General features: G+C 41.3%; 1 protein-coding gene across 1 annotated transcript in view; it reads right to left on the bottom strand.

The window, feature by feature from the left end:
- The window catches only part of LOC138254445 (G-protein coupled receptor 54-like), a 657759-nt gene that overhangs the window by 302955 nt on the left and 341500 nt on the right, over window positions 1-13304 (bottom strand). The window contains exon 3 of the mRNA XM_069205814.1: window positions 814-949. Within this exon, the coding sequence (XP_069061915.1) occupies window positions 814-949 (136 nt within the window). The remainder of the gene's footprint in view (window positions 1-813; window positions 950-13304) is intronic.

The raw sequence follows: 13304 nt of genomic DNA, 5'->3' as shown, positions 1-13304 counted from the left end.
TCACATAAACATATGGACACACATTTGCATTCAGGCACACCCACATAGACGCACACTGACTGACCCAGAATCTACACTTGAGTCATTTTCTTTTTAGCTACCTTCATCTGGCAGACTGCATGGCCTTTTTTTCAATCTCAGATGCCCTACCGTGCTCCTGGTCATGTTTCGTATGAGATCCGGCTTTCCGGCTCAGTGTAAGTGAGAACACGGGCCTGAAACTGGTTAAATAGCAGTAACTGGCTGTAAAGTTCTCTGACAGATAGCTGTAACCACATTTGAAGACCACAGATTTTCTAACAGAGCTCTTTGTATGAGCGTGCATTTACGATGTGGAGAGCGTCGATCGCTGGGCAATTGTATATGCACAGTTTGCATATTTTTCACTGTCACTCATGGGTCTGGAAGTGTGCTGCAATTAATGCTATTCATATTAGTTCCTGGAGTGATGGTAGAAAAAAAAGATGGAGGAATGCGCAAGTACTTAGGGTTGCGGGGTCCCTAACTACGACTCTACACAGCAGACACAATACTGAAGGTAGGCAGAACATATGTGCTCAAAATAAGAAATACCATAAGGTCAATGTATACAAAATAAACACCACTATATTACATCTAGGAAAAAAAATCAGACTATGTAAACCTAAACCTAAACTTGTGTGAGTGTAGAGCTGGAGATGGACACTGGCACCACACAGTAGTACACAGGACAGCATGAGACAGTGTGAACGCTACTCACAAAGGTATTCTTTGTAGTAAATTAATCGAAACAACTCCATAATAAACTGAAGTAAAGCGCACATGCTGTTTTACCTATCCAAATGCACAAACTGACGACCATGGCCACACGAGGGGTGCGGTGACGCAGCGAGTGAAGAGGATATACGGTAGCGTAGCAGCGATCGACACTCATGGCTGTGAGGGTGATGCAGGTTGCCTGAGCAGTGACCTAAGGATAGACACAGAATTTCAAGTGACATAAGCAACAATCATTTATTTCAAGAAAGCTAGGGGCATTCAAAGTAATACAATTATACTTTCATGTCTCTCTGCTGAACCTTTACTAGAAGGTGCCCTCTGTTTATTAGGCCTCTCTTAAGCAGTGATAATGTAAATTGCCACGTTTCAACATCCAATTTTGTAATAGGCATAGACAGTTTTTCAGGATGACAATGTGTTTGTTTATTGAGGTTTTTCATACAATTGAGTGTCATTAGCATATTGGTGCTGGGTGAAACGTAAGTTGTTTAGACTCAAAATTAAGGACTCCATGTAAAGTGTGAGCTAAGATTAAGCCCAGAGGGACACCACATTATTTTTACAGGTGGATGTGTTGTCACTGATCTTCACAATGTTATGCCTGTTAGCAAAGAAGTACGAAACCCAACTCAAGACCTTGCCACAGAAGCCCATACAGTGTTCTAATGTTTGAAGTAACATGCCAGGTCGCTTTAGAAAGGTGTTGAGCTTTTTTGTCGCGAATAAGGTGTGTATCATCAAGTACATTTAGGGCCTGAATCACAGGCTGCGCTCTGTAGTATGATTTGTAGTTGTACAAAATGTAGTACAAAACATACTTTCAAGTGTACATTTTGCCTATACTTATATATATTCACAGGTCATAGCCCTAGCAGGGAGTCTCAGCACATGTAAGCATAGATTTTAGTGGTAAATTTAGGAGGGACAAAATAGAGTAGGTGGGAAAAGGGCAGAATTACTACTAAAGGGAATGTGGTAAGAGAGGAGTAGGAGGGGCTTGGGAAGAGGGAGGGGTTTAGGGACAGATGTCAGCGACCCACTCAAGAGTAAGCCAATTACTTTACTCTGGTGGAGATATGTAACATATACTTTTGTAGTAAGTTTATACTTGTAGTTTGTGAATATCAAAAGCACTAAAGTTACTACAAATTGTGGACTTACTCAAAAGTGTAACTTACCTTTGTGAATCACACCCTTAGTGTTGATGGTTTGGAGCTGAACCCAGCTTGGTAATCTGCTCTTTATGATGACAATCTTTAATTCATTGACAACCATTTTTAAAATGGCTTTTCCCAGCCAAAGTAGGTATGAGACAGGATGCTAGATTGGTGGTTGTGTGCAGTCAAGATTAGGCGTTTTGGATATGGGGGTGATTTGGATGGTCTTCAAGGAGATTTGGTACATGCCGTGGCCTAATCAAGCTTTGATCAGGTCATGTTAAATGCCTTGAAAGATGAGAAAGTTGTCTGTAATTATATGTGCTGGGAAAGTGGATAAATGTCATGGCAGATACAAGTTTATACAATGGGTACCTGGCTACATTGATATTCCTTGACCTATTCTCATGTTAATTGGTGGAAGAATATGGATTCTATGAGTTTGTGGGGGCAAATTGACCAGTAAAGCAAGTACCAAGCTGCACATACTTTCTACTGCCACTATGCCTGGGCTTGATAGACAGATGAAGATTTGATGCATATGCACTGAGGGAGTCAGCAGAGCACATCAATCACTTGACCATGGACATGTGGAGATTGCATGTCCATCGTTGCACATTAATCTACTTTAAAGAAACTTTGCCCCAGGGCCTCCACTTCCTCCACTGTCAATAACAGGATTTATCTGTATACTAACATTGCTATGATCAGCTGGAGAAATCCCTCACAGCAGCACACCTTCTATTAGAATTTAAGGTCAGGTTATTTAAATGTCTTACACAGGAGCTTTCTTCATTGCCTTTACTACATCCAATAATGGAAGTAACATTGAATGTGAGTTGAAAGATGACAATTACTTCTGTGTGCCTTGTTGTGCGCACTGGCTAAACCTCATGTTGTAGGCCTTCCTAAAACAGGTAGACGATTGGCAGTCATCTACTGTGTATAGTTCATGTTGCTTAACAGTTGACATGAGAACTTGATTGAACATAGGAACTAAATGCAAACTTCTACAGCTTGCAAAGTTGGTTCGTTTCTTGGCCTTTCCAACTTGTTAATCATAATATCCAATTGAATTATGAACTAAATGGGAAATTCAGCTCAATTTCTATCTTCGTCATTGTTGGAGCATAAAATTTGCTAATGTTGGTAGTGACCCAGCCATTAGCAAAATGTGACAATTTATGCCTCATATTTGACATCCTAATGTAGAAAGCTGGACTGACACGTATTTTAAATGTGCTCGTGTTTTTATTCTTGGTGGTCACAATTGCACCTTTCTTATCAAACAATATGTTAGAGTGATAAAAATGATGTTATAGTATATTTTAAACTCTAGACTAACTGCCAGAATCAAAACAAATTGTTTTTCTAATGTTTAATGTGTGATTTATGAGTTTAAAATTATGTACAAATAAGAATAATGCACTTTTCTATTATACCTAATGTGATGCATTAACAAAGTTTTACAATTTATAATGACGTGTTTTACTTATTCTGACTGTATATTATTAATGTTAAATGTACAAGTTTGCATAATATGTTCTTTTTATTAACAAGTATTTCGAATGCATTTTATATTTCTTGTGTTAACGTTGTGGTTGTAAAATAAAACTTTAATCCTAATTGGAGTTTTCTTTCTGTGGCCACATTTGTCATGGTGTCTAAATTGTTGGGGTGGTGTTAAAGTAATTGTGTATGGTTAGTCACACCTCTTCCTGGATCAGAAGATCTGTCGACCTCGGTGAAGCATTTGTTTCCTGTGAAGGTTGAAAATTGCGCCAACAGTTTTGGTAGCAGAATGACTGTTTTGTCTCAGAAGAGGGGTAACCATATTTTAGATTAATGTTGGGGATTAGGATTCAGAGGTTTGATAACAAAGTTACAGGTTCATCCATTAAGATGGGAACCATATTTTGCTTAGTGATAGGGAGTCCACATGTCATTGCCAGTCCAAGAATTGTCCACCTTATAATTCGTCCCAAGATCTGTTCCAGAGATTGATGAAGTTCAAGTGTTGTGACTACAACTAACGTGTTGCGTTAGTATAATTAGGGCTTTGCGCTTGCTATGCTTTTGCTTCAAGATTGTAGTGCAGTGTGATGTTGCAAAGTGTTTTGCGGAGCTGTCGTACTCAAAGTGATTTTGGTGCTTTGTGCTAAAAAAGTGTCCACTGTTGTTGTCGGGTCCATCAATGCCTAAGATCCTGGGGTAATGCACAAGTGTAGAAGACACTTGGTTAATGTATTGTCTGTAGAGAGGTACTAATCAAAAGACATTGTTGACTGTGCCAGTAGTTGTGGTTGGTATTTAGTGAATGCCAAAAGTCTACTCAGGGTCTATATCAACCACAGTGAGAAATGCTGGTCAAATTTCAGTCATTGTGTATTTGCGAAAGCCACAGTCGGACGTGTAGCCTGTACAGCCTTCAAAGCGTTTGAGCCATACCCATAGTGTGCAGACAGGTTTTTGGTTTTTGATCTTGCTTGCAATATTTTTCATTTAATGTATGTGCGAGCGATTGTGTGAGAGACAATTTGAAAGCGACTGCAGCTGCTGCGTGAAGTGAGTGTGACATCATTCTGTGCCATGCTGGGATAGGCCAGTTAGTGAGAAAGCCACGCTGGTATAGGTCAACAGTACAGTGTTGCTATTGGTTGAGAACGGAATGCAAAATGGATTGTGGAATTGAATTTACTTCCTGAATCTGATTCAAATCGTTGTGATTGATCAAGTTTGTGCAAAAATGAAATTTTCCAAAGCTTTAAGAAGTGCACAGAGAGGAGATGTGTCTATTCCGGTTAGAGAGGGTGAACAGGTAGCACCCAAGGGACACTAGCTTACAGAGTGTCAGAAATAAAAGGAGTTTCAGCATGGATATGGCTTAAAAATGGTGTAAGGTCACTGAGAATGACAGTTCATTAGCTTTTTCTTGTGATGGAACATTTAATCTGAGAATTGTGGACATTTTTAGGAGAGTAATGTGTGAATCAAAGCATCCTCTGAGACCCCCAGAATTTGAAGGCCTTCCTATTTTGAAACTTGTTGCAAGGCAGAAAGAAATGGGAACATTTGAGAGTAGAAAGCAGTTAAGATGTTAGAAGAAGCTAGATGAGATGCAGAACAGGAAAAATGGAGAGCAGAGTGAAAATGTTTCCAGCTATCACAGAGAAAGATGATGGGACTACAAACCCTAAAATAAAAAGAGGCAGTCAGCGAAAGCAGAATAGACAGCAGATGAGGGTAAAAAGACAGCACATAAAAAAATGATTCAGAAGATGTTTATAACTCATTTTCTGATGAATCGTTCCCCACCGTATCATTCAGTTGAGGAAGTCATACAGAATGCAGCCCCAAATGTTCCAACTGCTCCAGTTACACAGAGCCCAATTCAGATCTCTCCAAGTACACCTGCAAATTCAGTGACACAAGTGCCCGTGGTTTATCCACCAGTTCCGACTGTCAACACAGCCTAGTCGATTACAAGCCCAGTTATGAATCAGGTAATACCAAGGCATCATGTGAATCAGATGGTGAAGACACCTAACCTGACTACACCTGTGCAGAATTTTAATCAAAATCAGATTATGCCCATGTATACACCAATGCAGACAGTGTTAAATGTTTCCCAGAGTCTGCAGTGAATCCTAGTTCGTTTTAATGGGATAACAGTAGTTAGCTTAGCCTCTTGCTTGCAGACTCGTGCCCCGTCACCTAGTGACTTTTAACCTACTTAGCTTGCTCTGTTTTAGCCCATTGAACTATTTATTTCTTCTAAGATGGCTGCCTTGTTGATAGTTAGGCCATTTGTTATGAGTTACATTATCAGTGTCACCGCGATAAGGCGTCAAGATCAAGCAACAAAGACAAACAAACAGCAGGTGTTCACACTTAGGGATTTTCCCTCTCTATTCTTTCGAGGGATTATTTATATTAATTGCCGTCCCTAGCATGCCGGTTATCTATTGTTTGGGAACACACCTACGTCAGGGGTCCTTGTAGATCAGTATATATATATATATATATCGCACTTGAGACAGATAATCAGAGGGATTCCGACCAGAGGGCATCTCCACCATCGTTGATATCAATGCTGCAGTCGTCTTAACGCTGACCCAGTCTTCGTGTCCCTGCGGAGTCTGAGACCTCATTCCTAGGTAACAAGCGTTGGGGGCTCCTCTCATGGACATGGCATTGGCAGATTAGGTTTAGCAAACCCAGCTCTCCTTTAGGTAGGAGGTTAGGCCTTTCACATTAGGGTATTTGGGCATAGTACATCTCATATGTCTTCTCTATGCATTGCAAGAAGATGGGGGTCTTTGTAATAATGACTCTTGTCTTCACAATTCTGTTTCTTGCAACTTACCACAAATTGCAGTTATGTTGAATGAAAACAATTGAAACTTTACTGCATCTTTGTTATTGCCTGTGTTTGTATGAGACATGATATATCTGTGAGAAAGGGGTAATCTCCGTTTAACCACGACACTCCCTGAGATGTTTTATTCTCGAGTCTATGCGTAAAGGCTGCCACAAATCACCTTTTTACTATTGTGTTTCTGGTGAGGTGCTGCTAGTGAGCCGGTAAGGTTGGGACAACAGTTGCGACTTGTTGTAGGAAAGGCGTAGCTGCTTAAAAACAAAAGTACTGTCATCCTTTAACCAGCAGTCTTGCCCGGAGCAAGAGTCCAAACTACCACAAGTCAAACAGGACAGACTTTCAGTACTGTTTCAACAAGTCAGAGGTTTGGATTGGAAATTCCACAGAATCAAACAGGACCCATTGCCACCCAAAGCATTAACAGTTCCTGTGAAAATAGGTCAATATGTTCTATTGTCGGCTTCAGGAAACTTTGGAAGTAATGCTCAGTGCATGAATGTTTCAGCAGTTCATGAAACTCCAGAATCTGCAGGGATGTCACCGATTGGTATGCAATGATCAGTATATTTAAACAATTCAGAGATGGAGAGAATAGCATCTTGTGTCCCAACTTTGACCCCTACACAAATTGCAGAACCTCACCAGATGTTTAATCAGGCAGGGCAAGTATTTGATGTGAGGTTCCCTCAGGGAACTCCAGTTCCTTACATGCACACACCTGGTCAGATTACGAGTGTACATTGCAGTACCCAGCAAAATATGCCCCAGAGAAATAATATTAGGTGCAGCAAATGGTAATGTTAGAACAGAAGATACATCAGAGAAACACAGAACAGTGAATGTGCCCATCTTAAATTTAGAATTAAATATATTGGTTATGGGAATGATAGAGATGGAGCAATTAGAAACATACACAGAAGATGAATTGCGATTCATGTGCATAGATTTTACCCTACATGCAGGAGTGACTTACTAGAAGTAAGCAGAATTGGCTGAAAAATATGAAGTAGATTTAGAAATATGTAAACCATTAAAGAGAAGTTACAGATTAGAGTTCATTATCAAAAACATAGCAAATATGAGATCACTCAGAATGAGAGAACATATAAATTAATTAATTACATTCATACAAGCATGGGGTGCATTAGAGAAGTGGGAAGGCAAATGGGCTAATAAAAGAGATTAGAAGAAAGCAAAGCAAAGTTTGTCTCCCTTAACCTTATCTCAGGCCTGCCATTGCAAGGCCTGTGTGTGCAGTTTCTCTGCCAATTCGACTTGGCATTTAAAAGTACTTGCCAAGCCTAAAACTCCCCTTTTTCTATATATAAGACACCCCCAAGGTATGCCCTAGGTAATCCATAGGACAGGGTGCTGTGTAGGCAAAAGGCAGGACATGTACCTATGTAGTTTACATGTCCTGGCAGTGTAAAACTCCCAAATACTTTTTTACACTACTGTGAGGCCTGCTCCCTTCATAGGCTAACATTGGGGCTGTCCTCATATATTGTTTGAGTGGTATCTGCTGATCTGAAAGGAGTAGGAAGGTCATATTTAATATGGCCAGAATGGTGATATAAAATCCTACTGACTGGTGAAGTTGGATTTAATATTACTATTTTAGAAACGTCACTTTTAGAAAGTGAACATTTCTCTGCACTTAAATCTTTCTGTGCCTTACAATCCACGTCTGGCTGGGTTTAGTTGACAGCTCCTTGTGCATTCACTCAGACACACCCCAAACACAGGCATTTTGAATGGGTCTTCCTGGGCTGGGAGGGTGGAGGACCTTCTCTCACACAAAGGACTGTCACACCCCCTACTGGGACCCTGGCAGACAGGATTGAACTGAAAGGGGACCTGGTGCACTTCTAAGCCACTCTTTGAAGTCTCCCCCACTTCAAAGGCACATTTGGGTATATAAACAGGGCCTCTGCCCCTTCCAACTCAGACACTTCCTAGAGAAGAAACTTGTAACCAGAACCTGCATCCTGCCAAGAAGAACTGCCTGGCTGTCCAAAGGACTCACTTGACTGCTTTCTGTGAAGGACTGCTGCCTTGCTGTTGCCCTGCTGCCTTGCTGCTCCCTGGCTGTGGTGAAGAAGTACGCTCCAAGGGCTTGGATAGAGCTTGCCTCCTCTTCCCTGAAGTCTCAGGTGCAAAAAGACTTCTCTCTTGCAACTGGACTCCTTGTGCAGTGAAAATTAGACGCACAGCTTGCTAAAACCAGCCCACAGCCTGCCCCACGGTGAGCAATTCACTGCACGCGGAACCAGAACGACGCAGCATGACTTTGCAAGGAGAAGATCGACGAGGCGCCTGCGTTGCGACCGGAACTTTGACGCACGGCCCACCGGATCGACGTACAGCCGACCTGGGACAACGCAGCCTGACTTCCAGAGGGGAAATCAACGCAGTGCCTGCCGTGTAGAAGAAACTTCCCCGCAACGCCCACCGGAATGACGCAGCGCTTGTGACATCGCTCCACAAGCCCAGGATTCCACGCACAGATCCTGGTGCGTCTGAAAAACCCGCAACCCGAAGAGGATCCAGGACCGAGCGCCGGAAATCGACGCACAGCCGTCCCTGTGTGGAAACTAAATGACGCATCACCATGTGTGGCCTGAGAAATCGATGCAAACGCCCAATGTTTCTACGCTTCTCCTCCTCTGTGGCCCATTGCAGAGATTTTTCACACAAACCGGGTACTTTGTGCTTTAAAAAGACTTAAGACACTTTATATCACTTTTCAGTGATATCTCTACATTTACTTAGTGCATCTTTGATCGTTTTGACCTGCAAATATCCAGATAAATATTATATATTTTTCTAAACACTGTGTGGTGTATTCTTGTGGTGCTATATTGTGGTATTGTATGATTTATTGCACAAATACTTTACACATTGCCTTCTAAGTTAAGCCTGACTGCTCAGTGCCAAGCTACCAGAGGGTGGGCACAGGATAATTTGGATTCTGTGTGACTTACCCTGACTAGAATGAGAGTCCTTGCTTGGACAGGGGGTAACCTGAATGCCAACCAAAGACCCCATTTCTAACAGGTGTCAAAAGGCCTGTGGCTTAATTTTCAGCCACACTTAATGCTGTAGCTGCTGCATTGTCCACTTGTTTAAAAGCTGTATCCGCTGTTATTGTCACCACCGAACAATGGAAAGGCATTGTCATGAGTAATCACCTGAATGTTTTTGTTCCCCATTCTGTTGAAGTTCTTTTAACTCGAACAAAGACACTGTACCTAACCAATGCTTCCTTAACTCAGTACAAGTGGATCATTTTGGGGTCCCCCGATGTCAACATTAAAAGATGCAATGCTCTGAATGTGGCAACGTTCTTACCAATTCCTGTTGAAAATGTAAATGACCGCGAGGATGAGGTCGAGCATGACTCTCTCAAAATTACTGAACTGTGCACCAAACCAAGACCTGATATTCAAGATACCCCACTGGATGAAAATGACTATGTCATGTTTGTTGATGGCTCCTGTTTAAGAGATACTTATGGAACGCTGACATCTAGTTATGCAGCTTGCACAGTCTCAGAACTGACAGAAACTTCAAGGATTCAAGGAGTCTTTTTCTGCCCAAGTAGCCAAATTAGTTACTCTTACTAGAGCATGCAGTGCTTCTGAACAGCTTAAAGTGACCATTTTCACTGGTAGTCAGTATGGTTTTGGTGTTGCCCATGATTTCGGAAAGTTATGGTTCCAGCGAGGCTTTATGACCTCTACTGGATCGCCTATCCAAAACAGTGACAGGGTTTACCAATTGTTGAAAGCAACCCAGTTACCTGTAAAAATTGCAGTCGTCAAATGTGCAGCACATCAAAAGTCAAGTGGTTACATCTCGCTAGGCAATGTCTATGCTGACCAAATGGCATGTTATTGTGCTCTTCACGGCATATACTTTAATGAGGAATGGATTGATGGAAGCAACACAAGTAAGACATATCAAAACTTCTTTATGACAGCAATTGATACTTGGGAAGCAGTCAAAGGATTGCAGGAAGAAGTGCCAGATGAAGAACGAAGAGGTTGGAGCAAAGCAGGTTGTGTTTACAGAGATGAGGACGATGTTTGGGTTTCCAGTGAAGGAAAAGCAGTATTGCCTAATAGTTTGTTGCCCCCGATGGCCACGAATTAACACGGACAGGCACACATTGGTAGAGATGCAATGATCAGACCATTCAGACAAACATGGTAGAACCCCCAATTCAGAGTGCTTGGAGAAGCAGTATGTCACAGATGTGTAACATGCCAACAAATGAATGTAGGGAAACACACTGCATTTAACCTGAGTTACATGGGTAGATCAGGAGGTCCTTTCAACAAAATGCAACTTGATTTCATTGAAAAGCCTCTGTGTAATGGATTGGGATATGTTTTGGTTGTGGTGTATGTCTTCTCGTATTGGGTTGAGGCTTTCCCAACTCGCAGGAATAATAGACTCACAGTTGCAAAGCTGCTTTTGAGGGAATTGATACCTCGATACGGCTTCCCGACTTCTCTAAAATCAGACCAACAAATTCATTTCAATAATGAGATAATAAAATTGATGTGTGCAGCTTTCTAAACTGAGCAAAGATTGCACTGCACATAAAGACCAGAAGTTTCAGTATTAGTCAAGAAAATGAATGGAATGCTGAAGTTGTGACTGGCAAAAGTGTGTGCATCTAGAACGTTGAAGTGGCCACATGCATTGCCTCTTGTCCTGATGAGCATGCCCAGCACAGCAGAAAGAAAGACAGGATTGTCTCCTCATGAAATCATTATGGGGCATGCTATGAGGTTACCAGCTGTACCCGCAAATGCACTTCTGAACACTACAGATGAGTTAGTGCAAGATTGTAGCAAAGGACTAGCTGATGTGGCTCGCTCTTTGTCTCTTAGGTTGGGAAAGCAACTGCTCAACCACAACAAGAAATGTGCCATGACCTGAGTCATGGAAACTGGGCTCTGATGAAGAAGCATTTAAGAAAGTCATGCTTAGAGCCGTGCTAATAAGGGCCATCCCATGTGGTTCTAGTTATAACTGCTGTGAACTGTGCTGGTCTTCCGAACTGGGTACGTGCGAGCCACACACAGAAAGTTCTCAGTCCTCTTAATGACGGTGCCTGTTCCGCCAGGGTCGGTTACAGTGAGAGAGAGGGGCCAGGTCAGCCAAGCTATGAGGAGTGGACAAGTGACAATCGCAGAGCATGCACAGTCTGGTGAAAATCTAAGCGCATCAAAAGCGGCTGAAGGTACTGAATGGTAGAGTCAGAGCCAGTTGGCACCTGTTTGCTCAGAAAACACTGAAATTCCAGTTGTGCCTGTGAAAAGAATTGTGGTTGGAGACCAGTAGCCCGTGAAAAGTCCACACCCAGTGATAAATGTGCTACCTGCTATTACTGATCTAACTGAAGAATCAGATCAAAGTGACAGTGATACTAAAGGTCGTGCAGCAAGGAGGAAAAAAAAAAGTGTGCCCAGTTAGAAATATTAGGCTCCTGAATGGACTTATTACATAGCTAATGACTGGGAGAAGGAGTTCATTGCCTTTTGTGCTAATAGTTAAAAGAGAACTGAACATTTTGGAACTTGAAATTGCTTTAGAACTGAACTTTGAAATCTCATTGCCCCTTGATGAACAGAGAGATTACTTGCTGGAAGTGCTACTCAGTGATTACCAGATGGTTTATTATTAGAGACATTTGAACTTTCAGTAGTAATTGTGAACATTTGCAAGTAGAGAAAAGTCTTGATTAACTTTTTAAAAGATCGAGACCTTTGGAAATAAGTGCAACCATTTTGAGGACATTCATTTTAGATTTTTAGTTTTTGCTTTGGTAACATATAGAAAAGAAAAAGACACTGAAATGAATTGAAAGCCCGTATTGCATGTTTTATTTTTATTTTTCAATTCAATGTATTTTTGTTCTGAGGCTAGGCAAGCCATGAAACTCAACCAAGGTAAAGGGAGTAAATTCAAGTATATGTGTGTTGGATTAGCAACAGTATGTGTGGTCATGAGCATTTTATTGATAGTTGGATTGAGTCTGCCAGTGAAAGAGGAGATTGAGAGTACAATTATACCAATGCTAAGAGATTCAAATGCAGGACGAGATCCCCTGTATGAGGATGAGGGATTGTTACACCTTGACAGTTTTAAGGGAGATTTGACATCTAATGTGCATTATAAATTGGTGTATGAGTATACTGAAAATATGGAAGTGCGTGATTGTTATGTTTGTACCCAGATCCATTTGTCAGGTCAGGAAGGAATAACTTATAACAGCTTGCCATTAACATATGGGAATTCTTGTAGTCTGTTACCAACACGATTGTATGACAAGGAGTATATTCAATACCTCTCATCCAATTATGACCTAGTGTTTTCTTTTGTGCCTATAAATGAGCACCTGAGTATTAATGCTAATACTAAAAACAGTGACATTGTGGGAATTGGAACTGCATATGCACACAAGAACAATTTAACCTGCATTCTTACACCAGTAGAAAAGCAGTTCATTGGGCAAGTAGATGATAGAAGGAAAGCAATGAAAGGCAAGATAGAAGTGCTTTAGTTTTACAGGGTTTGCAAAAGGACTCTGCACATGCTTCAGGTAGCAGTAACAAAGGATACTTAGCTTTAGACTGGTAGCAAATGGGGAAATTATGTATATATACACGTATGTCAAAGACAGACATTCATTGTGTAGGAACTAGTGAATGTAGATATGTAATTTTGTTTAAGAGGGTTTGGACCAATATGTTGAATGGACACAATCCTGCCACACTAGGTGGGTATTTTATTTGTGGACGAAAAGGCTATTATCACCTACCAAGGGGATGGTATGGTACATGTTACCTGGGAGTATTATTTCTGAAACAATTTCATGTGGATAATATTGACAACCCAGTCTGGAAAGAGAAACCAAATTCCAGAATTAAGAGAGGAGATCCGCAGGTAAGGAGAAAGGTTCCCCATGCGTTGGCTTAGTGGGCCCTGAGAGT

This window comes from Pleurodeles waltl, chromosome 1_2 (genome assembly GCF_031143425.1).
Source record: "Pleurodeles waltl isolate 20211129_DDA chromosome 1_2, aPleWal1.hap1.20221129, whole genome shotgun sequence".
NCBI lineage: Eukaryota > Metazoa > Chordata > Amphibia > Caudata > Salamandridae > Pleurodeles > Pleurodeles waltl.
The sequence above is the reverse complement of the archived record's forward strand: the minus strand, read 5'-3'. Positions and strand labels throughout refer to the sequence as shown.